Source organism: Erythranthe guttata, chromosome 5, assembly GCF_056151865.1.
Source record: "Erythranthe guttata isolate IM_541 chromosome 5, IM_541, whole genome shotgun sequence".
NCBI lineage: Eukaryota > Viridiplantae > Streptophyta > Magnoliopsida > Lamiales > Phrymaceae > Erythranthe > Erythranthe guttata.
The window spans coordinates 4,070,255-4,096,243 of NC_142537.1; the positions used below are offsets into that span (position 1 = coordinate 4,070,255).

General features: G+C 32.9%; 2 protein-coding genes across 3 annotated transcripts in view; both read right to left on the bottom strand.

Moving 5' to 3' along the window:
• LOC105962352 (mediator of RNA polymerase II transcription subunit 10b) overlaps positions 1-20,397 on the bottom strand; it is a 34,180-nt gene extending 13,783 nt beyond the window's left edge. Inside the window, exons 1-5 of one of the 2 annotated variants that reach the window (XM_012986648.2) lie at positions 20,009-20,397; positions 19,798-19,878; positions 19,605-19,707; positions 19,143-19,232; positions 17,511-17,910 (exon numbers count right to left, since the gene is read on the bottom strand). In XM_012986648.2, the coding sequence (XP_012842102.1) occupies positions 17,839-17,910; positions 19,143-19,232; positions 19,605-19,707; positions 19,798-19,878; positions 20,009-20,283 (621 nt within the window). In that variant the 5' untranslated portion in view covers positions 20,284-20,397 and the 3' untranslated portion in view covers positions 17,511-17,838. Of the gene's footprint in view, positions 1-17,510; positions 17,911-19,141; positions 19,233-19,604; positions 19,708-19,797; positions 19,879-20,008 lie in introns of those variants that run through there. The other variant, XM_088818658.1, reaches the window with a different exon arrangement.
• An 896-nt stretch (positions 20,398-21,293) lies between these two features.
• MGL (methionine gamma-lyase) lies at positions 21,294-24,158 on the bottom strand. The gene is made up of 2 exons (XM_012986649.2): positions 23,147-24,158; positions 21,294-21,962 (listed from the first exon to the last, which is right to left on the bottom strand). The coding sequence occupies exons 1-2, from the start codon at positions 23,925-23,927 to the stop codon at positions 21,409-21,411; spliced, it is 1,335 nt and encodes a 444-aa protein (XP_012842103.2). The 5' UTR covers positions 23,928-24,158; the 3' UTR covers positions 21,294-21,408.
• Between the last annotated feature and the right edge of the window lie 1,831 nt (positions 24,159-25,989).

Consider the following 25,989-nt stretch of genomic DNA (forward strand, 5'->3'; position numbering starts at 1 on the left):
AGTCGAAGGGACCGCCCGAAAGATGTGCATCATTGGTCGTCCTATTACGATATTGTAGGAGGTCGGCGATCCCTCAACGATGACAAAATTGACAGTTTGCGTACGAGCTCGAGGTGGCGTTCCTATAGTGACAGGGATTTTAACTTGTCCGATCGGTGTTAGGGATCCTCCTGTGAACCCAAATATCGGGGTGGTGACCGGGAATATCGGGAGATCGAGTTCCATTTGTAGGAAACATTCGTAAGATATGACGTCCACTGAACTCCCTGGGTCGACAAAAGCGCGAGCGACGTCGTATCCTCCGACGTTAATCGTGATGAGGAGGGGATCGCAATGAAAATCATCAAGGTCAACTTCATCTTCAGGACCAAACGAGATAGTGGGATATTGACGGCACTTCGATGTAGAAATTTGGCAAACTTCGTGATTGTTCTTGAGACTACCGAGATGACGCCTCCTAGCTCGGTGAGTATCTCCTCCCGTAGGGCCCTCTGAAATCATCTGAATGAATCCTCTTTTCGGCATCGGCGGCGGGGGCGGGACTCGCGCAGGATTTCCGAACTGAGCTTCGCGCTTTTGTCCCCGAGGAGGGTCTATCTTCACAAAATCTCCGATCTTATTGTCTCTGATAAGACGTTCCACCTCATCCTTCAGATGTGCGCAATCGTTAGTCATATGTCCATATTCGTTATGAAAACGACAAAAGGTACCTAGTGTTGGATCTCGGCGAGGTGCTTCTCGAGCGGTCCGGGGCCACCGCAAGTCAACTCGCTTCTCGATCGCGCACAACACATGAGACAAAGGGGCTGTAAGAGGCTGATACGATTGGTATCGAGATCCTTTAGCGTCCGGGGCAGTACCCCGACCAGGAATATTGGCATCCCTCCGAGGTAACATGGGCTCCTTGCCTTTCTTCACGTCGTTAACTCGTGCGTTCGCGGTTTGGTGAGATTCTTCCACTTTCTGCTGGCGGGCTTCTTCTAGGTTAATGAACCTAGATGCTCTCTCTAGCAGATTATCGAAGTCAGGCGAAGGTTCCAGCGCTAGAGCTCGAAAAAACTCATCATCTCTTAGTCCTTGGGAAAGGGCTGCCATAAGCACCTCGTCACTAGTAGTAGGGACTTCTAAGGTGGCCGAAGTAAATCGTTTAATGTAGTTCCTGAGGCTTTCCTTCTCCTTCTGACGAATGTTGAACAGCGACAGAGAGGTCTTTTTGCATTTCTTCGAGCTAGCAAACTGATTCATGAAGGCCTTGGCAAATTGTTCAAAAGAATGTATGCTTCCGGGGGGCAGCAAACCGAACCATGCCTGAGCCGGCCCTGCTAAAGTGGTGACGAAGGCACGACACTTCACTCCTTCCGTGAGCTGGTGAAGTGATGATGTATTGTTGAAACGACTAAGGTGCTCAGCAGGGTCTGATGTGCCATTATATTCGAACAAAATAGGTCGGTAATTAGCGGGTATGGGGTCGTCATTGAGGTGCCTTGCAAAAGGGCCAGATCCTCCGATAACTCGCGTCGAAATGTTCCGCAAGGCTTTTAATTCGTTCATGTCGCGCCTCAAACTATCCACCTCGGTCCTGACACCATGACTATCGCCTCTTCGATTCTCCGAATAGCTGTCGCACTCATCTTCGGCTCGTCCTTCGTTCGGGGATCGTCTCAAGTCTCTCTTAGGCCGGTTATCCTGGGGCAGAGATTGGGCGTAGTTTCGAATGGCCGTGGTGATCATGGCCTCTACTTCATCCCGGGTGTATGTACGCTCGTCAGGGGATGGAGCTGGTGCCGTAACCGGTCTCTTCGAAGCGGCTTCACCACTTTGAAACTCGAAAGAAGGGCTACTTGAAAAGAGGGGGATCCGTCTTTCCCTCTCGGGCGTAAGTAGGCTGCATCCTGACTTCTCCTTTAAGACAGACGGCGGATATATCGACGCCAGATATGTCACGAACTGCTGCATCCAGCTCCTTTTGTAGGCTTCGGGCAATCGTATCTCCTTCATCCATTGTTCTCCACGTTTTCAGCTCAGATCTGGACTTCCAGGGGCAGATCTAGTATTTTCCTGGAAGTTGTGATCCAAATTTCAGAATTGTTTTCCCACAGACGGCGCCACTTGATTTTGTCCGTAGGGCTTCTTCTCGCGCTGCTTATCTTCTAGTCTCGATTCCGGTGAAGGGACCTGCAACGCCGGGAGGGGTTCCCGGCGGAAAAGCTCCGACGATCAAGTCAGTGTAATATTTGTAAAGTATGTTTATGAAAAATACGTAAGAGCATGTGTGGAAAAATACAATGTCCTCTTCTATTTATAGATGAGGAAGCCTTGGCCTCCAAGGTCTCCCTTTTTAGGGTTTCTCCCTGCCCTCAAGTCATGCATCTTGGGCCTTGATTGCTCTGGGCTCGTTTTACTTCGTTCTGATACTGGGCCAGCGAGTTAAGGTATTCCTATATCGTCCCCGAGGTTGTACGGCCCAACGACCTCTCCTGCAATATCGAGCTAAGTCATCATGGGTTTATCATCGTGGGCTTATGTTCATTCGGTTTTACCAGAATGGCCCGTATCAGGAGCGAAGGTATTATCAACGACCACCGTCACACCCTTATCGTGCGCTATCCTGCACAGCTCCGGCACGTTAGCAACGGTCAGGACCGGGTTGGAGATCGCCTCGAAGTACAGAACTTTGGTCTTCCCCTGCACGATTTCCCGCTCCACCATCTCGTGATCTCCGATGTCCACGAACGACGTCGTTATGTTGCAGGCGCGTGGGAAGAAGTGTGTGAGGAGCGCGTGGGTCCCTCCGTACAGGGTGTGGGAGGCCACCACGTGTCCGCCGGAGCTGCAGAGCTGGAGGAGCACGGAGGAGATGGCGGACATGCCGGAGGCGGTGCAGTAGGCCGCCTCGGTTCCCTCCATGGCGGCCATGAGGCGGCTGAGGTTGAGGACGGTGGGGTTGAAGTGGCGGCTGTAGATGAAGAAATCCCGGTCGGGGCTGAGCTCTCCGGCGAACATCCGCCGCATGGTTTCGGACTCCAAGACGGTGAAGGTGGCGGAGGCCTCGATGGACATGTTCACTCCGCCGTGCTCGCCGAACACGTGGCGGGCATTGGCCAGCGCCACTGCGGGGTCGTCGCTCTTGTTCGCCTCCGCCGCGAGGTGCTTCTTGGCGGCAAATTGATCCCACTTGTCGTCGGAGGAGACCGATATTTTCTTGGCGGAAATGTTGGACATGTCGGAATTGAAAGCTGTTTCCGGCATTGTTGGCGGCGCGTGGGCTTGTGGTTTTCTTGTGTATAGCTACAAATAATGGGTGAGAGGGTTTGAGGGATATAGAGGTGTATTTACAAGGGATTTGGTTAAAATTAACTCAAAACTATTTTGTATAATTAAAAAAGTCCACTTGGATAATTTAAATTTGTTAAAAGTCTCTTGGACAACTTATTTGGACAGGGTACATTGAAAATAGATATTTTAATTAGACAGTTTAAACTGAAAATGAATAATTTATACTGAAAATAGACAGTTGAACTGTATAATTTGGACTCGAAATAAACATATCTAACTAAAAAAGAAGACTCATGAAAATATTATTTTTCTGGCCATGTGATTGGTGGAAATTAGGTGGTCGCGCGGCGGTGGAATAGAATTCAAGCCAGTTTTTTGAGTGAAAGTGGTTTTGAGGATAGATAAAATGAGTGAGAAGATAAATTAGTTGGAAGGGTAATTCAATTAGTATTTGTGTTGAAACCTTAAGTTATAGTTATTTTGTAATGGATCCATTATAAAATAACAATAGGGTAAATTACAAATACCCCCTGAGGTATGGTTAAATTACAAAAAACCCCCTCTTGTTTGGATAATTACATCTACCCCCCTCAACTATGATTTTTTCTTACCTTTATGGTGCCAAATTCAACATAGTCATCTAGATTCCGTGAAATGTGCTCTAGTTTGTACTCTTTGTGTAAAAAATACAGTTTTCGATGCACCACAAACTGATATATACAAGCTAAAAATCACATATTATGGTCATCTTGCTTCATAATGTAGAGTTTGAATGGGATAAAACGGGTACAAAAGTGATAATATTCCATATAATCTCGAAGATTCCACTAAATTTGATGAGTTGAGGGGGGTGGTTGTAATTATCCAAACAAGTGGGTGTTTTTGTAATTTGGTCATACCTCAGGGGGGTGTTTGTAATTTACCCAATAACAATAATATGAATTGATTACAATTAGAACAAATTGATTTGTGGTAAGGGTTCTTAGATATAACTCCTCAAATATTACATGTTCAATCCCATTTTTTCCATTACACAAAAGTTTAATATTCGATTATCAATCTACCTTCTCAAACACAAAATCGTTCAAGTATAGTTATGTTACAGTTCGCTTAATCAACTACAGGATCCAAAGAATCTAATAATAAATCAATTATGTTTCTTTTATAGTCGATTTATTGTTTTTGAAGTATTTAAAATTTTAGTCAACTAAAGTATTTTTATTATCGATTAATAAATAAAGTATTTTTTAGTCCAATCTAATCTAAAATTTTGAGAAAAATAAAAAGAGAGGATTATCACTAATTATTTCCAAAAGTGGTACCTATCTCAATGCAATTTTAAAAACAAGGGGGTTTGACTAATTTGCCCTTGTAGTAAACATGATTTAGTATTTTAATTTATTAATAAAAAACATGAAGATTGTTGAGTTATTTTTTTCCAAATATAAGGGATGAATTTTGTAATTATTGTGAATGGAGGGTCTTATATACAATTTATTCGCTCGTCACGTTTACTGCAACCATGCAATAGTTTATTATAAAACTCGCCAATCAAATATTTCAAACATCACTCAATTTTCTCTACTATTTAAAATAAGTTGTTACGAGACTTATAAGATGTTTTTAAGAAAGTGTCGACACCGCATCTTTTCGTAATATCTTATTTGCTTATTTACTAAAATATTCAAAATATAAAATTACTCTGAGCTTTCATATATATAAAATAATATATATGTATTTTTTCTTAAATAATGTATTCTTGTATCCAAGATTAATAATTATTTCAATGTAAGAGGAAATAATTTTATAAAAATTAAGATATATCGTAACAATTATATATAAATTGCTCTCTATTTATGTTTTATACATCTGTGAAAATACACAAATATTCTTTTTATAACAATAATAAATTACATTTATTGACAAAAATATTTTTTTTCCTATTCTAATTTATTAACGGGGTTAAAGATTGAAAATCTCATAAATCATATATTTCTTTAAAATATTTAGTACAATTAATTTTATTTAAAAATAGACGAATATCATGTAAAAAAATAAAATCAATTTTAATTTTATATGATGCATAGTTTCGTATTATTTTTTTTATTTGAAACTAAAGAGATTTGTAAATATTATAATACTACTAGTATTTCACCCGTGCGTTGCACGGAGGTCAGTTTCAAAATAAGAAAAATAAAATTATGTAAACGACTATCTCTTTATAACAATACCAATTCAAGTAAAACAAAATGGAACGAAATAAAAAACAAACTTTATCTTTTAATTTAGAATTGTAACGTATAAAATTAAGTTAAATATTACAAATAAGAAAACATGAAGCGCGCAAAAGACGATATCAAGATTAAGTGAAATCGTTTAAAACATATGGTATCACTCTATTTCTTGGATTGCAATCTACTACACCATGTGAATCTTCTGAAAAATAACTAAGGTAACAATAAACACGGTAGCAGAGAAGTAACACAATAGATATTCAAATAATCTACAAGTTTATGACTAATGACGTTCAATTAGTGATGCACAATACTCAAACAACAATAACACTTATAAATATTGCAAAAGAGATATGATGTATACACCACTATTAGTACTGATGCCAATGTTAATACCAATACCGATGCCAATACTCATACCAATATTGTTACGAATAGTGATACTAATTCAATTAATATTGATATTAATACTAATACTAATACTAATACTAACACCAATACTAATACTAATACTAATACTAATACTAATACTAATACTAATACTAATACTAATACTAATACTAATACTAATACTAATACTAATACCGATACTAATAATGATACTAATACAAACATTAATACTAATACTGATACTGATACTGATACTGGTACTAATACTAATACTAATACTAATACTAATACTAATACTAATACTAATACTAATACTAAAACTAATACTCATACTCGTACCAATACTAATACTAATACTAATAATAAAACTAATACTAATGCTAATATTCATATTGATACTAATACTAATACTAAAAATAAGACTAATATTGATACTAATACTTATAATAATATTAATACTTACCCTGATAATTATAGTGATATTGATACTAATACTAATACTAATACTAATACTAATACTAATACTAATACTAATACTAATACTAATGTTAATACTAATACTAATACTAATACTAATACTAATACCGATATTAATACTAATATTAATATTAATACCGATACTAATAGTAATACTGATACTAATACTAATACTAAAACTCATACTCGTACTCATATCAATACTAATACCAATATTAATACTAATACTAATAATAATACGTACTAATACTAATATTCATATTGATACTAATACTAATACTAAGAATAATACTAATATTGATACTATTACTGAATAATAATACTGATACTTTCATTGATAATGATAGTTATATTGATACTAATACTAATACTAATACTAATACTAATACTAAGAATAAGACTAATACTGATACTAATACTAATAATAATATTGATACTTATAGTGATACTAATAGTGATATTGATACTAATATTAATACTAATAGTAATACTAATACTAATACTAAGACTAATACTGATACTAATAACAATAATAATTAGGATACTGATACTAATACTTATACTCATACTGATACTCATAGTAATATTATATTAATACTAATATTAATACTGATACTGATACTGATATTTACACTAATACTGATACTCATAGCAATATTAATATTAATACTAATATTAATACTAATACTCATATTGATATTGATATTGATATTAATACCGATACTCATAGTGATACTCATAGTAATACTAATACTAATATTGATATTCATACTGATACTCATACAATACTGATACTCATACTAATATTGATACTCGTACTCATACAGATACTCACAATCATATTGATACTCATACTAATACTGATACTAATATTGATATTGATACTGGTACTAATATTGATATTGATAGTGGTACTAATATCGAAACTGATACTGATATTGATATTGATACTGATACTGATATTGATACTCATACTGATACTGATATTGATACAAATGTTGATACTGATACTGATACTAATACTGATACTGATACGGATATAAATACTGAAACTGAAACTGATATTGGTACTGATACTGATATGATATTTATATTGATACTGATACCGATACCGATACCGATATCGATACCGATGCCGATACCAATACCGATACTGATGCCGATACTAATGTCGATACCGATAATAATACCGATACTGATATTGATACCGATATTGATATTTAGACTAATATTAATATTAATATTAATACTAATACTAAAACTAAAACTAATATTAACACTAATATTAATACTAATATTACTAATACTATTACTAATACTAATATTAATACTATTTCTTATACTAATATGTTAATATTGTTAATGTTAATGCTAATGTACATATTCTAATGCTAATAATAATTTTAATGTTAATCTGGATATGCTTATGTTGATTATAATTGTAATACTAATATTATCCAAATCCCTATCCTATTCCTAATCCTATTCATATATAACACTAATCATGATTCTAATCCTAATCATAATTCTAATCCTAAACCTATTTTTAACATTAATTATAATCCTAATAATTTTATTACTAATAATACTAATGCTAATGGTAATGTTAATTCTAATTATAATTCTAACCATAATCATAATCCTAATGCTAATCATAATTATAATACTAATACATGTCACTAATTGTAGTACTAATCAATAATCATAATCTTAATTATAATTCTAATACTAATCTTAATCATAATTATAATCCTAATCCTAATATTAATGATAATACTATATTAATCCGAATCCTAATCATAGTATTAATACTAATACTAATTCAAAGAATATTAATTATAATTTTAATTCTAATGTAAATACTAATCACAATCCTAATTCTGATTTTGCATCAATGTTGTTGCAATTATCTATTATTTTGTATCAAAAACAATTATATTCAATTGCGCAACTTTTATATCAAATTCCGTATGTGTGGTACCTGATACATGAAGAAACACATATTAAATATATTAGAAATTAATATTTAATTATATTATCAAACTGACATTTAAATTATTTAAAATAATATAAGGGTATAAGCAAACGTTAAGACGTGAAAAGAACGATAATTGTTGTTAATAGGATAAATTACGAAAATCCTCATGAACTTAGGCTAAATTACGGAAAATACCCCCCATTTATCGGTAATTACCAAAATCCCCCAGATGTTTGTTTATGTCTTACACGACCCCCTTATGGTGTGATTTTTTACGGAATCTATTTTATTCCATGTAATATGTGGATTCTACCCTTGCAGACGTGACATTTCTTTTATCCTACCTTTTAAATACAAAAATTATCCTTAGGGGAGGTAATAGTAGTACTAAAAAGTTGTGAAGATGTTATTTAAGAAGAATAAATATTTCGTGTAAAGTCCCCCTCACGGTATTTTTTGTCTTTGAAAAGTACCATAAACAAATGTCGTGTCCAGGGTAGAATCTGCATTTTTCGGTGAATATTCCACATAATAAAAAAAAATGCTGTGAAAAATCATACCGTAAGAGGGTCGATGTAAGATGGAAGCAAACATTAGGGAAATTTTGGTAATTACCAATATGATATTAAATTAGTAAAAAAGATAAACATATTATCTGGTCATGTTCATGTAAAATGTATAATATCAAATGATTTATTATGCAATATTTTGTTTATATAAATCCAAGTTTATGAATTAAAATACACAATTTTCGTAACACCATCAATCATACAATTATAATAAGTGAAGATTTTAAATTGAATTTAAATAAATTTAAATGAAACTAATTACTATTAAAATTAAATTAAAAAATAAAACTATTTAGAATTTCCAATAAAGTTGATATATTTAGAGCATTTTATAAATGGTATGATATAAACATATAATAAAATAATTAAATATCTTTTTAATTTTGGAAAATGATGACATGTTTTTTGATGATTTATTTTCACCAATCAATTTGCCACATGGGATGGAATTAAGGACATGTCATCATTTGAAATTGACAAATGTCATTCAATTAGGCATGGAATTCAACTTTTATATATTATATAGATTAATTCTAGGAAAAGATACATGGTGGAGGGAATAATTTAATATTCAAAACTTTAAGGATAATTAATAAGAATTGTTAACATATATTTGCTAAATGCACATGTGCATATACTTGAAAGTTGGTTTGACATGGCAATGACATGGTAAGTTTTATTGAAATACATTACAATTTACAACCAATCATTATGCAACTACGATTAATTTATAATTTAATTTTGCCATATAATTATGTTATATATATATATATATATATATATATATATATATATATATATATATATATATATATATATATATATATATATATATATATATATATATATATATATATATTAAGAGAGATCATCCCAGAATTACAAATACTTTAAGATCTCCGATCCAATTATATGAGATATTGACATTTCAACAATAACAGATAGTTTAAGATATGATATATATACACATTCAAATAATAACACTAGAGAAATTAGTTGAAAGACTCTAAAAAATATTGTCTATAGTTATAAGAATACATGATTTTGTCTTTTAAACAAAAAAAAAAAAAACCATGGATTTTGTCTTTTTGCTAAAAGTGTATGTGCCTTTTCTCGCTCTAGATCCACGATAAATTTGGAGTCTTTCGAATTGATTCACTTATGAAAACTAACAGACGGTGACAGTGATTTGCACAATTTGCTTTTATTAATAATCAACAACTTATTTAAAAAAAACCTAACAGTAATGGTACGGTGACGATAATTTGCACAACTTAGTTATATTAATAACCAACAACTCAATAAATATAAACTGAAAAAAAAATACTAAAATAAAAATAGATGCATCTCACATGACATACAAAACTTACAGAGACAATTTAGAAATCATGTATTTCATGTAATTTTACTATGAAATTTGCGTTAATTAGACAACTTAGAAAGCTTATTTGCATAAATTAGTTACCTTATGGTAAATTTTTCCTTTAAAAAGTAGCATAAAGAAATGTTACTTCTGTAGGAATTAAATCGGCAGTTTTGGAAAATATTCCAAGTAATCAAAAAAATTCCAGGAACAAACATCAAAATGATTTTGGTAATTACGGATAGGTGATGGTGTTTTTCGTAATTTAGCCTAAGTTCAGGGGTTCCCGTAATATTTATTATATTAACAAAAAGAGTAATATTTATTATATTAACAAAAAGAGTAATTAAATATTTTTTTAGCTGCTAGTTAATTGTTACTAAAATTTGTAGCCAACTCTTTACTAATTATTTATTAATTACTAAATAACTATTTTTCAGTTCTTTTTAAATCATTAGTTACTAAATAATTATTTTCCAACTATTATTTAATCATGAGTTATTAAATAAGTATTAATAAATAATATATTATTCATTATTTGTTTCATAATTAATAAAAAAATATTAAACAGTTATTCACCAATTACTAATTGATTGTTCATTAATAACTTTGAACATAATAATAGATAACTAATTATATATAATCAATCTATTTATCATATCAAACAATTAATAAGTAAATAGTTAGTATTAAGTACTGATATTTTCATTAATAATTAACTAGTAATTGTACCCGTGCGATGCACGGGACAACAAATTGCATTCTTTTGATGTTGTAAGAATATAAACAAACGTTTGATGTATCGTATGATCAAAATTCTATTATACTGGAACATTATTAAGTATACTACACACAAAAAAAAAAGGACATAACTTTACTGTTGAATAATTTTCCAAATGAATTGAATCAGCTAATACCAGTAGATTGAAAATTTGAACCAGGAAAAAAATCATCAATTATGTCTTCCATGTTGAGCTTAAAAGTAATTAGATTTAATAACTAAGTTAACATAATCAAAACTAAACTATCGACAACATACCATCGTAAAAGGCCATATATACATCTTGCATCGGAACTAAACCCTTCTCCACTGCCTCATTTTAAGGTTGTTTTGCCACTGGAATTAACAATTGGAAAATTAAGAAACAAAAATAAATATAAACAATAAATTAAATAGCTTGTGGCTCCGCCCATTTTTGGTTAATTTTCTCAAATCATCCCTTTCAATAACATGTCCAATAACATATAAAATGAAATAATTATATTGTTATACATAAAATTTGAAAACTTTGGTATAAATTAATGAAACACATAATTTAACAAAAGGAAAAAGATGTAAACTAATTGCCACACATGCAAGAAGAAGATAAGAAACAAAATCTAAAGTCGGGTTACCAAAAGAAGAAGCCTTAGGTAGGGAAGAAATAAAATTCAAATGTTGCAGACATTCTGTAAAACGATGTCACAAAATCCGCTAGGGATGAAAATCAGATTTATTTACCATTTTCTGTAAAAATCGAAAATCAGATTATTAGAAATAATATCTAGGAGAATTTGATGAAAATCGATAATAATATATAAAATAATATTTAGGAGGAAAAAATTTGATAAAAAAATCCAAAAATAATATTTAGGAGATAAAAATCGAAAATAAAATTTAAAATAATAGTTAGGAGATAAAAATTTGATAAAAAATCGAAAATAATATTTCAAATAATGCTAATGAGATAAAAGTTGATAAAATATGAAAATAATAATTAGAATAATATTTAGGAGATAAAATATGATTAAAATTAAAATTATTATTTAAAATAATATTTAGGAGATAAAAATTTGATAAAAATCGAAAATAATATTTAGGAGACAATAATCTAATAAAAAACGAAAATAATATTTAGGAGATAAAAAACTAATAAAAACATGATAAAACTCGAAAAAAATATTTAAAATATTATTTAGGAGATATAAATTTGATAAAATTCGAAAATAATATTTAGGAGATAAAAATCTGCTAAAAGTTGAAAATTATATTTAAAATTATAGTTAGGACTTAGGAGATATAAATTTGATAAAATTAAAAAAATATTATTTATAATAATATTTAGGAGATAAAAATTTGATAAAAATAAAAAAATAATATTTAGGAGACAAAAATCTGATAAAAATAAAAAATAATATTTAAAATAATATTTAGGGGATACAAATATGGTAAAATTCAAAAATAATATTTAAAATAATATTTAGGGGATACAAATATGATAAAATTCAAAAATAATATTGAAAATAATATTAAGGAGATAAAAATTTGATAAAAATTGAAAAAAAATTACAAATATGACATTAGGGTTTCTTAGGGTTGGCCTAGCGTTTCTTTCTTTTATATATAAGATTACACTAATTAACTAAATACTTTTTAAAAAAAACAAAAAGAATACTGTACAACACCTATGTTGATCGGGGATCCCTTACTTCACGCACAAATTGGCCGTGAAGTAAAGGATCCCCACGCACAATTTGTACATGTTTCGAGCGTAAAATTGACTATTGTACGCTCGTTTTGAACGTGAATAGGCACACAAAAAAAATCAAAAAGAAATAAAAATCCGTACCCTACAAAGAGAAATCTTTTAAAATTTGAAATGACATTTATAAAATTGAAACTGACTTTATCAACTCCCGTTCTCTTTATATATTCTAATATCTCATATCTTATGAGATATCCACATTCCAATAATAACAGATATTCTAAGAAGCATAGAAATAACATGAGCTATTCGTATTCCAATAATGACATTTTCTTTAACGAAATAATTTCATATTACATTATTATAAAGACTTTAGTATTATAAAAAATTCAACGGTTTAACTACCATTTATATTATAAATAAGACAACCGTACAAAATTATTAGTAACAAATATTTTAAAAGTACGAAGAAAAAAAGAATCATGATTAAAATAAATTTATTTCACGAGGGATGTAAAACGTGATTAGTTGAGGGATAATTTTATTCCAACGAATCAAAATGATTTCGTTACCATATATATTTATTTATGGCATCTTTGATATAACTCTCTCAATACTTCTTTTAATAAGAAAATGCCTAAATTATTTTGCACCATTTGAGAAAAACCCACTCTTAATTTCAACCGCTCATTTTTCCAATTATGTCCCCCCACCTTACACACTAGGGGTTGTCTAGGGTCCGAGAAAGGTTGTATTACTTGAACCCAAACGATTTAATCTGATGCGTAGAAAATAATTAGGAAAAATTTATAGACGTTGATTTAAAGTACGAACTAGTACGATCCAGTACGAACCTATAAATTCATAAATTAAAGTACGAACCCAGTAAAAATAGATCGTACACAGGTCGTACTTCATCGTACTTCATGTAAAATTACTTTATTAACCTTACATAATTAAACCAGAGAATTAAAAGTAGGGTTAACTGCACTTTGCCCCTAACTTTGATCGTTTTTGCTCTTGGCCCCCCAAATAAATAAAAAAATTCACGATCATACCTCGACTTACTAATTTAGCCCAATTTCACTAATTAACCAATTTTTGACCATAATTTCAATTTTAACCCCAATTTTGACCAGCCACCATCGGAGACCGCTCGTTGAATCTTTTTTTTTTTGAAAACTTATTTTTATCTGAATTTTTTTTCCGGCAGCTCAACTGCAAGGTCTCCGCCTTTAATTTTTTTTTTTTTGAATTTTGTTTTTTATTAAAAATATATTTTAATTAATATTACTGTATTGGGTGCTAAATTACTATCTCCAGCAGTTATTTAACTATCACAGACAGTAATTTAATGTTAATTAACCTTTTTTTTCTTAAAAAAAATATATATTAATTAATATTACTGTCTTGGATGCTAAATTACTGTCTGCAACAGTTATTTAACTGTCGAAGACAGTAATTTATGTTAATTGACTTTTTTTTTTCTTAAAAAAATATTTAATTAATATTACAGTCTTGGCTGCTAAATTACTGTCTTCAGCAGTAGTATAACTGTCGGATACAGTAATTTACCGTTAATTGACTTTTTTTTTTTTTGAAATTTATTTTTTCTTAAAAAAATATTTTAATTAATATTATTGTCTTGGCTCAAAATTACCGTCTCCAACAGTAATTTAACCATCTGAGACTGTAATATTACTGTATTAATTAATTTAATCGTCTTGGCTTGCATTATCGTTGTCGTCGACTGTAATATTATTGTCTTCGACCGTAATATTACTGTCTCATGCAATAATATCGCTGTTTGGGACAGTAATATTAGTAATATTACTGTTCGGGAAAATATTATTCATAATATTACTGTCCGAAACAATAATATTATTGTCCGAAACAGTAATATTATTGTCCGAAATAGTAATTTAGCAGGCAAGACAATAATATTAATTAAAATATTTTTTCTAAAAAAAAATTCAAAAAAAAAAGTCAATGCCGGAGAGTGGCGGTCAACTGCGGTTGACCGACCGGAAAAAAAAAATTCAGAAACAAAAAAATCGAAAAAAAAAGTCAACGCCGGAGAACCGCTCGACCGGTCAACGCAGGAATCTGGCCGGAAAAAAAAATTCAGAAAAAAAATTATTTTCTAAAAAAATAATATTTTTTCAAAAAATTATTAAAATGGGGGTTAATGTGATATATTTGTTTAAATCCGGGGTCAATTTGTAATATTAAGGAAATTATAGTATAATGGATGGAATTGATAAAAAATATATTATGGAGGGTATTTTATAGTAAAGACATGAGGATGGGTTTATTTGAAAGATTGTTGTTTTTGTGGACCCATGTGCATTTAAGTCCATTGTCGTGTCCTTTTTTTGCAATTTGCCCTAATTATTAATCATTATTAATTGTTACTTAAGTTTTAATTATAGGGGTTTTTATGTAATTTCACTTATAAGGTAGGTATCGTACTTTTTTCATGTGGTTCGTACAAATCATACGTGTCACATTTTTATTGGTTGATTTTCAATCGTTTGGGTCCGAGTAGTACAACCCCTCTCGGACCCTAGACAACCCCTACACACTATCCGTCCATGACCCATCAGCCGTATCTTTTTTTTATTATTATTATTATTCTATTATTCTTTTTTTCCGTTTTTTAACTTTTTTTCTCTATCAGGTATATTAATCGACTATGAAGCATATTAAATCGACTATGATGAACTATAGTCGATTATGGAACCGACTACTAAAAATAACAAATCACAACTACAAAAATGCAAACTCAACTATATTTTACAGAAACAAACAATATACAAACATTATAATTGACTTATACAATTGGAATCAATAAACAAAAAATCCAAAAAAAAAAACTTAAAAATTAAAGTCAATGAAGCATATTAATCGACTATGATGTGAAATATAGTTGATCAAGAATCTGCTACTAAAAATAACAAATCACAACTGCGAAAAAATGCAAAATCAACTATAAATTACAAAAACAAAAAATATACAAACATTATAAATGATTTATACAATTGTAATCAATAAACAAAAAATCCAAAAAAAATAAACAAATTGGAGTCGATCAACCTTAATCGACTACCAGAGCATAATCGATTAGCTTAATCGACTATTGAACATGTACATAGTCGATTAAGGTTTCAGCCTGCGCGAATTTCTCTACAAGCGCCGTCATCTGCCCGATACACCAAAAAATCCTAAATCTGCCTCCCCCAGCGTCGCCACACAGCCGCCACAACACACCATCACCACCTTACTTTGATATTATGACGTTTTTTCTATTACAAATAAATAAATAAAATCACAACTCGCACCACCAACCAAAGCAGAACCACCACCCATCAAAATCCGATTCCAACAAACAAATCGACAATTTTACCTCTTACCGCCGCCGATGTAGCAATCCTGGTATTCGAATTAAGAATCGCTATCAAAATCATCATCATCTTTATGGCTTTTGTTAAGATCTACAAATGTTCTAATTCCATGAAGGGGTATAGAGCGGAAGGAGTAGGAGGAGACGTCGCAATAGGGGGACTGAAAGCTAGAGAAGATGGATTAACCCCGACGGCGACGGAGACAGGAACGACGACGACGAATTCAATGGGATCGGCGTCGTTGTTCTGACGGTGATGTCGGTGGTTGGTTCTTCATATTCCGATCAATAGAGAATAACCTAGAATTGAGAGAGAAAGATATAATAGAGAGAAAAAAAAAAACAGAGAAGAGACGGAAGAAAAGGGTAGTTTTGGAATTATGAAACTATCACTTGGGTGGAATATTAGTTAAGGGGATTTTCTTTAATTATTTTTGGGAGAGGTGTTTCCTTTAATTATATTTCCTAAATGGGGGGATTTTCTCTAATTTTTCCATTTATTTATTATAGAAGAAAAAAGAAAGGTGAGATCAATTTACATCTTTCTATTCTTAATTGCATATCCAACCTTAACGCCGTTTGGTCTACTTTTTGGTCAATGCTTTGAAATTACAAAATCACCAACACCGTGCAAAAACTCCTCCATTAACCAACCATCATCAATCCTCCCATCTTGGTTTACGGGTTTCTGGTTTCTAATTTTGTTGAGATGAGAAGTTGAGTGGGTCTTCTTCGCAGTGGCTCATGCCGAATCTATCACCCTTTTACAGCCACAAAAAGGGTCGACTGATGTAATGCGTCAAGCTATAAGAGTGCTAAATTAAAATACATTCGGAGTTTTTGGATGATCGGATTTTTCACGACATTGCTTATGTTATATATGTATATATTTCTTCCAAATTTGATTGTTGCTCGAATTTTTTTTTATTCCGGGTAACATTTCCAAGAAATACCGATTCTAACCCTGCATACGTGAATTTTTTTATGCTACTTTTTAAAAACAAAAACACCCTCAGAGATAATAGTAATACTAAAAAGTTGTAAAAATGGTATTTAAGGAGAATAAAGATTCCGTGTAAAGGCCCATAAGCGTAATTTTTTTCTTAAAAAAAATATCATAAAGAAATGTCACGTGTGCAGCAGCAGTATAATCCGCATTTTTCATGGAATGTTCCCTGTAGTAAAAAGAGTCCGTGAAAAATAACACCATAAGAGGATCAATGTAAGACAGAAACAAACATCAGGGGGATTTTGATAATTATTGATAGTTGGGGGTGTTTTTCATAATTTAGCCTAAGTTCAGGGGGATTTCTATAATTTACCCTTAATTAATATACGTGCAGAAAACAGAACAATAAGAAATCAACACTATAAACTCCAAACAAAAGTGTTCATCTCTTATGTCCATGTGACCAATCCTTTCAAGTATACTATGGTTAAGCTTTAAATAAGTTTCAATCCAATCCAGATAAAACATTATTACATCACAATACTATTACAAAACCTAAGGAGTTTTGTTCCTACACAAATCCAAACAGACCTCAAATTTCTGACTTGAATCAACTACGGCCTTGTTTGATTCATGAGATAAGATTAGCCAAGATGAAGATTAAATAATCTAATGAAAACCCGATTGCATAATTCGACCTAACCAAGCGAGGCCCTATAACGTAGCCATGCTTCTCAAGTCTCTTTCTTCACTTTCACATCTCCATTCGGCAGAATACTTTGTGCTTGGGCAAATTGTTTGGACTCCTGCATACGTTACAATCGGTTCAGAGCTTAGAGTAGCAAACCTAGTATACATTTCTTACAACTTGGCACATTTCCAACGAAAAAAGAAAAGAAAGGAAAATATTGCACTATAAGAACAAAAATTTAAATATAGCAATGCTATTTACCGTACTTGTACTTATTCAACCAATGTGTATAATAAAAATTACTATATATGTGTACTTATTTCATACTTTGGAGGTAATCTGTGGTAAAAATGACATTATATGTGACAACACTTGATCAATGTATAGGTTAACATGTATGTTCAGAAGCCAAACTAGAAGTTTCTAAAATGGCCCATATAACGTAATTTCTTTCGAAACTTGTAGCCATTTCGGGTATTTTACACTTTTAACATGAACAATGGAAATGTTTCGTTCAGACTGATCAAGAAAGGAAGTATTATTTGGTTCCATGTTCTTATTAATATAAACTTTAGACTCTATAATAAATGAACTATTGTTTCTTTATATTCATTATTCATCGCATTAGTATATCTCTTTCCAGAATGCTTTTATCCTGTCTCAATCCTTCAAGAATAAAAATCTTATTATAACTTGAATCGAATTGATTATATATTAAACCACATTAAATGACCATTATAATATAGATAGATTTCAAACATCAATTAATCAAGAAATAGGATCAGCAGCAATTTAATGATTGGCAAAGCTTTTCCGAATCTTATACATCTCGGAACTCTAAATTCCCACAAATGTTGGCAGCACCGAATTAAGTTCGTTTAGGCATTTTTTATGCAGCTATTAAAATGGCCATTCTAGCTATACTTTCAGTTACTTCACCTATTTCAAACACCAATCATACAACACTCATAAATTACAGTGCTGATGAAACTAAATCGTGGTAATTTGGAACTAAATAATCATATTCATGACCACTCATCTATACCATTCAAAACACTATTCAATCAATCACTTCAACTTCATCATACTATCTACCTAATAATAGGTAATTGGCAGCGAAATGCATTAAGCTCTAAGCACCAACGGTCCAACTTAGATGAGAAGTTTTCATTTCATTTGTCATAAGAAGATTATTTTTCATATTCAGTAGTCCCTACTAGAACACCTTCACATTTACATCTATAAGATAGTACAAGAAATCATGCATGGGTTCAAGAAAATATGTCTCAACACAAATGGACAAGGTTAACTCAGAGATGAAACAACAAACAAACAAATATAACTCACTGCTGCGGATGCTGCACGTATCTCCCTATAAGCTTCAACCTCATCAGGAAATGCCTGATCCAGTTCTTCAAGCAGGTGTCTTCGCATACCCTGCATCCGAATAAGAAAATAAAATATCATTACTCAAATTTGGATTTGTGACAGTATGGTGATAATACCTAATTCAATCCATTAAGACGTAAAATACACAAGCTGCTAGATGAAAATTCAAATGGTTGAAGATTTTTTATTTAACTTTGGTGGCAATGTTATGACTATAGGGTCGATTATGATCTACTATCCTTTTTAATAAAATTCTTATAAAGCGCAAATTGTAGTTTTTGCTGGCATTTGAATACCCGGGTTCGGTAGTGGTGTAGCAAATTGATATGAAGATATTTCAATTGAGAAAATAAGGGTCTGCCTGCCTAGAAATAAAGATAACTCAAGAAATAAGCGCGTTCGTAAAAGAAAAAAACAAACCTTGAAGGCGTCTGTCTTCCCTTTGGTGATCTGATTCTTGGCAATGCAACCATTCAGCATATCCCGTGTAAATTCATCCGGATTCTTCCCATCATCTATCAATCTAAATGCCCATTCATTCATCATTAATAATTTAATCTGACCGGGAAAAAAATAAATAAATAAAAGCTTTATCAGAACTTAAAATCCTTACTGCAGAACTTCCATAGGCACCTGAATGTTACACTTGTCTGCTAATCTCGTCATATTATCCAGCTCCAAAACCAAATTATTCCTTTTATCCAAGAAAACAAAGAAATTAAGTTCGTCAACAAGAAGGCTCAAATTCTTCGATTTTCCCAAACCACTCAATTCAAAAAGAAGGTAATTGACTAAAAAGGAATATTAATTGGGCAATTAATTACATGCGTTGGAGGAGGGGGAGTTGCGACGCGACATTGAAGGATGAGACGGTGAGGTAGAGCTGGTGGAGAATTCCTAGGGTTTTCTGGATCGAATTTGTGACCTGGGTTAGGTTTTCCTTTTGATCGTCCGTTGGGGTTGCGGCGGTGGTGGCGGATGAATCAACAGGAGACGCGTCGATGGATTGCGTGTTCATTACACCGTTTCCCCCCGCCGAAACGCCGCCGCCGCCGCCGCCAGCAGCAGCCGTCGATGCTGTAGTCTGTGAGGAGTCCATGTCTTGCCAATTCGGTGGATCAAAGTTTTCGTTGCGAATTTTAATTTACCCAATTTCCCTTTTAATATAGAGTAAATAAAAAAGCAGTTTTCCCTCTAATTAAGGCAGTATTGCAGTTTGACCCCTGAATAAAAAAGATTTCACGTTTTTAACTGAATCTACTATTTTGCTGCTACACGCGAGATTGACAGGGGCAAACTTGTCTCTTCAGTCAGTCGGTTTTCTTTCTTTCTTTTTTTTTTTTAAACAATTTCGTTGTGTCTCACAGTTTATATTAAAAATCACCCCACAAAAAATAGGGCAAATTACGGTGCACCCCTAATTTATGGTTAAATTACGAAAACATCCTCCTATTTGGGTAACCAATGACACCCATCAGCTATGTATTATCTTTCGGAAGTACCCTTCTATAGGTAAATATAAGGATGTTAAATCTAATACCGAACTGAAATTTCGGTACGTCAACATTTCATACCGTTTACCGAACTGAATATACAATTTGGTTCGGTAAATAACCGAATTGCATATATTTTATGTAAAAATATTTAAAATGAGGGGTGACTATAACTACTCAAACATGAGGGATTTTTTCTTAATTTGGCCATACCTCAGGGGCGGCCATAATTTGCCCAAAAAAATATTATGCATAGGAAGTGAGAGATGTAGGTAGGTTTATGTAGAAAGTTAGATACTACACCCAATTATTCACATTGGGTAGTTTTGGATCGAAGATCTAACATAATTACACACACCCATGTGTATGTGTTCTTAGTGGATAATTATTTAATCAAATAAACAATTCAAATCATATGTAAATAACGAGGTGTACCATCTAACTTCCGAGTTTATATCTCTCTGTGAAAGTTAAAATTGTCTATCATGATATTGTGTAGATTTAGAATAATACTAAATCATCTAAAATTTCAGTTTACATTAATCTTCCAATTATCTTCACCAATCAGTTCATCTTTCACCAAGGTCAAAATAACTGCAGGAATTAACCATCATGATAAATAAAAGATCCATAATTATTATACTTCCCAAAAAAAAAAAAACATCATCAAATTTCAGAACAAACAGCTAAAGAGGACCACGAGAAATGTACATACAATAAATGAACCCGAATCACGACATCCTGGCCAAAGCCTTCTCGAACTGGGCCCACCTCTGCTCGAGGGTCCCGCTGTAGCCAATCGACATCCTAACAAGCCCCGGCGAGATCCCGGCAAGCGCCTTCTCATCCTCGTTCATCTCACTGCTCGTGCTGCTCCCGGAGCACGACATCAGCGTCTCGTAGTACCCCAAGCTCACCGCCATAAACCCAAATTGGCTGCAATTCTGCAACAAATTCATCAATTTATTCGCCTTCTCCTCCGTCCCCATGTCGACGCACATAATCCCGCCGTAGCCGTAGTCCTTATGGGCTATGGACTTGAGTAGGGCGTGCTCCGGGTGGTCCTCTAGGCCCGGGTAGATCACTTTAAGGCCCAATTTCTTCATCCGCGTGGCGTAGACTAAGGCCCGGTGGCAATGCTCCTTCATTCGTAGGCCCAAATGCGGGAGCCGCTCCGAGAGCTCGAACGCCACCTTCGGGTTCATTGTGGGGCCCAATAGCATGAGGGAGCCTTGGTGGAGATCCATCATTGAATTCACTAGCTTGGCTGGCCCACATACTGCACCTGTTACATAATTGTTCATACAAAAGTTTTGTGCATTAGATTATTATTTATTAAAAGAAATTGAGATAATTAATCAAAGATTTTAATATTGTATTTTGTATATTCTGCAATGAGTGAGTGCACTGGATAGTATGTGCAATGAATCTAGAGGAATCCAATTTGGAATAATGTATTGGGGAATAAGTTTGTGAAAGTATATTCCTTCATCTTTTTCACATGCATCCCCATGATTTGTTAGTATAAATATCAACATCTATCTCTTCTTATCTTTTTTATGACATGTACCCAAATAAAGCAAGAAAGCTGACACTTTAGTCACATGAAATGTCGTATGTTTTTTGTTTGATTTGGAGACGTCACTATTAATTACGGCCACAAATTTAAGAAATTAACAATTATAGTAGGAAAAAAAAAGGCCAAAAAAAGGACGAAGAAGGGAGTATTAATTAGGGTTGGGCATGGGTCTATTTTATAGGCGAACCGACCAACTTTCTATTGGATATATTAATATTAAATGATACATTTCACTAATAGCTTAAGCTTTTGGTTGAGATGGTCATTCAACATGGTATCAGAGTCAGACCAAATGAAAGGTCCTGAGTTCGAATCCCACAGCCACCCATTTAAAAAGTATTTCAAGTGCAAGGTTTCAAATGTAATGCCCCTGCACTTGAGGGGCGTATTGGAGATATTAATATTAAATGATACATTTCACTAATAGCTTAAGCTTTTGGTTGAGATGGTCATTCAACACTTTCGATCTGATAAATATGAATAGCTATGTGCTATTCATATTTTATAATTCTTATTTCGTATTATTCATTATATATTTATTTATAGTAGAAGTTTAATAAAAAAAAACCTCTTAATTTTAAAGTTTAGATTTTTGCAATATAATTTTTCCCAAAATTTAAATATATTTTGAAAAAACTTTAAAATACAATTGTAATTTTAATTTTAATTTTTTTTTTTAAAGAAATTCAAATTTTTAATTTAACACTAACTTTTTAGTTTTTACTTATAGTCCTATTTTTCTATTACAAACAAGGTTAAATTTTGACCACCAAAAATAATTAACATAAACTAGTGTGAATAACCAGGCGCGTTAATTTTTTTACGGTAAAAAAGATAAAAAAAAAATAAATAAATAAAAAGGGCTAAAGATAGAAAAGGTGAGTATGGACCTGCGATGATATCGGCCCCACCGCTGATGTACTTTGAAATACTATGAACAACCACGTCGGCGCCGAGCCTCGCCGGCGACACCACCATCGGAGCGAAGGTATTGTCGACGACCACCGTGACACCCTTATCGTGCGCTATCCTGCACAGCTCCGGCACGTTAGCAACGGTCAGGACGGGGTTGGAGATCGCCTCGAAGTACAGAACTTTGGTCTTCCCCTGGACGATTTCCCGCTCCACCATCTCGAGATCTCCGATGTCAACAAACGACGTCGTTATGTTGCAGGCGCGTGGGAAGAAGTGTGTAAGGAGCGCGTGGGTCCCCCCGTAGAGGGTGCGTGATGCCACCACGTGTCCGCCGGAGCTGCATAGCTGGAGGAGTACGGAGGAGATGGCGGACATGCCGGAGGCGGTGCAGTAGGCGGCCTCGGTTCCCTCCATGGCGGCCATGAGGCGGCTGAGGTTGAGGACGGTGGGGTTGAAGTGGCGGCTGTAGATGAAGAAATCCCGGTCGGGGCCGAGCTCTCCGGCGAACATCCGCCGCATGGTCTCGGGCTCCATGACGGTGAAGGTGGCGGAGGCCTCGATGGACATGTTCACTCCGCCGTGCTCGCCGAACTCGTGGCGGGCGTTGGCAAGCGCCACCGCGGGGTCGTCGGTCTTGTTCGATGCTGCAGCGTGGTGCTTCTTGGCGGCGAATTGATCCCACTGGTCGTCGGAGGAGCCCGATCTTTTCTTGGCGGAGATGGTGGACACGTCGGAGTTGAAGGCTGTTTCCGCCATTGTTGTGCGCTTGTGGTTTTCTGTAATAGAGAAAATAAATTAATTAATTGGGGTGAGAGATTTGTGAGGGATGCAGAGGTGTATTTATAAGGGGGAAAGAGAGGTAAAAATCCGTCCAAATTCATTCACCAATGATATAACTCAATTTTCATTAGGAAATGTTGCAATTAATTTTTATTACTTCCTCTCTTCACAATAATTATATTTTTTTAAAATATTTTTATTTCATATTATCTGTCATTTTAAATTTTTAACTCTGCATTAAATACATGTTTCATCTTTTAACCTTATTAATGAAATTCTAAGGTGGTGTTTGCAAAAAAAATTAAAGATAGATTATCAGCTTCTTTTATAATATGTTTTTAAGGGTTTCCAAGACGAACTTTTGTTTTCGTCTCTCTTAAAATAAGTTGTTTTAAGCTATAATTTGAAAACCATCCATTACCTTTTTTTCTATTTAAATTGATTTTGCAGCTAATTTACAAACATTCCAAACTTTTAGAAATAAGCACTTAATTCCAACTTAACTCACAATCACTAACTTATGCTTTTAATTAAGTTTTTGCAAACACTACCTAAGCATTAATTCTCTCTTATAAATCATTAAACGATAAAGGTTGTTTTAGTCATTTTTATGTGATTTTTCTAAAATCGAGCTATATTTATTGAGTTTTTTTAATCTTTGTGAAAAATGAAAAGAGACACTTATTTAGGAACGGAGGGAGTACAATTATCCATTTTTTAGTTTTTTTTATCATGATATACAATGAAATATTTTTGAATAAAGGAAATATATAAAATAAAAATATATATTGTATAATAGAAAATTCTATTGATTTTTGAGTTGATAAATCTTCATAGAGAAAATTGGCATTACCAATTCGAATTCGATTTGACCACATACTATTAGAGGTGTAGTTCAAATTTACTTTGACTAAATAATAAGGTCCACTAGAACTAGAGTATCACTACAATTCAAATAAAAGAATTTTGAGCAATAATATTAAAGTTAATTAAAAGGGATAATATATATATTAAGCGACTACATAATTTTAGTTTACAACTCACAAATTACAATCTCGATCAGGTTATATTAGGGGTGTAAACGAGCCGAGCTCGAGCCGAGCTCGCCTCTTTTGGCTGGCTCGAGCTCGAGCTCGAGTATATTTTGTCGAGCTCGAGCTCGAGCTCGAGCTCGCGAGCTCCTCTTTTTTTGGCTCGAGCTCGAGCTCGTGTCAGTTGTGTCGAGCTCGAGCTCGAGCTCGAGCTCGAGCCCATTGTCTTTTTTTTTTTTTTTTTTTTAAATATTTTTTTAACTATTATTTTATTATTAAAAATTATTTAATAAAATAAAAAATAAAAACTAAATTGTAATTATATATATTTTTAATATTTGTATTTATTTCTATAATATTTTACATTATTATACATTATTTAAATAAAAATAACATATAAAAAATAAAAAAAATAATAATAAATCCGGCTCGCGAGCCGGCTCGCGAGCTCATGAACAACTGAAAACCGGCTCGAGCTCGGCTCATCAGAAAGCTCGAGCTCGCGAGCTCGAGCTCGAGCTCGAAAATCTCAAGTTCGAGTTCGAGCTTTTTACGAGCCGGCTCTTCGAGCTCACGAGTCGGCTCGGCTCGTTTACACCCCTAGGTTATATGCATATAGTGACAACTTTTCTATTTGTCGTGATTAGGTGTCGTTAATGCAATTCTTTTTGTATGAATGAGAAAAATTCATGTTCGAACACATGTATTACTACAATACAAAGAAAACAAAGACGTAACATTGTCTTAAAGTTGAATTTCCTAATCATTTTAAATCATAGTAATATTTTACAAATACTCTCTTTGTTTAAAGGGGGTAATTTGCTACAAGTCCCACTATAAGAGATTATATGTGTAAAAATTCATCTAATAAAATTTAATTTTCAGCATATTTTGTTATTAGTATGTGTCAAACGTACCCATAACAATATATGAAAAAATAAAATTTCAAAATAAAATCCCCTATTTTTCTCCCCATTTCGTTTGACCTAACTGTTACCAAATCTGAC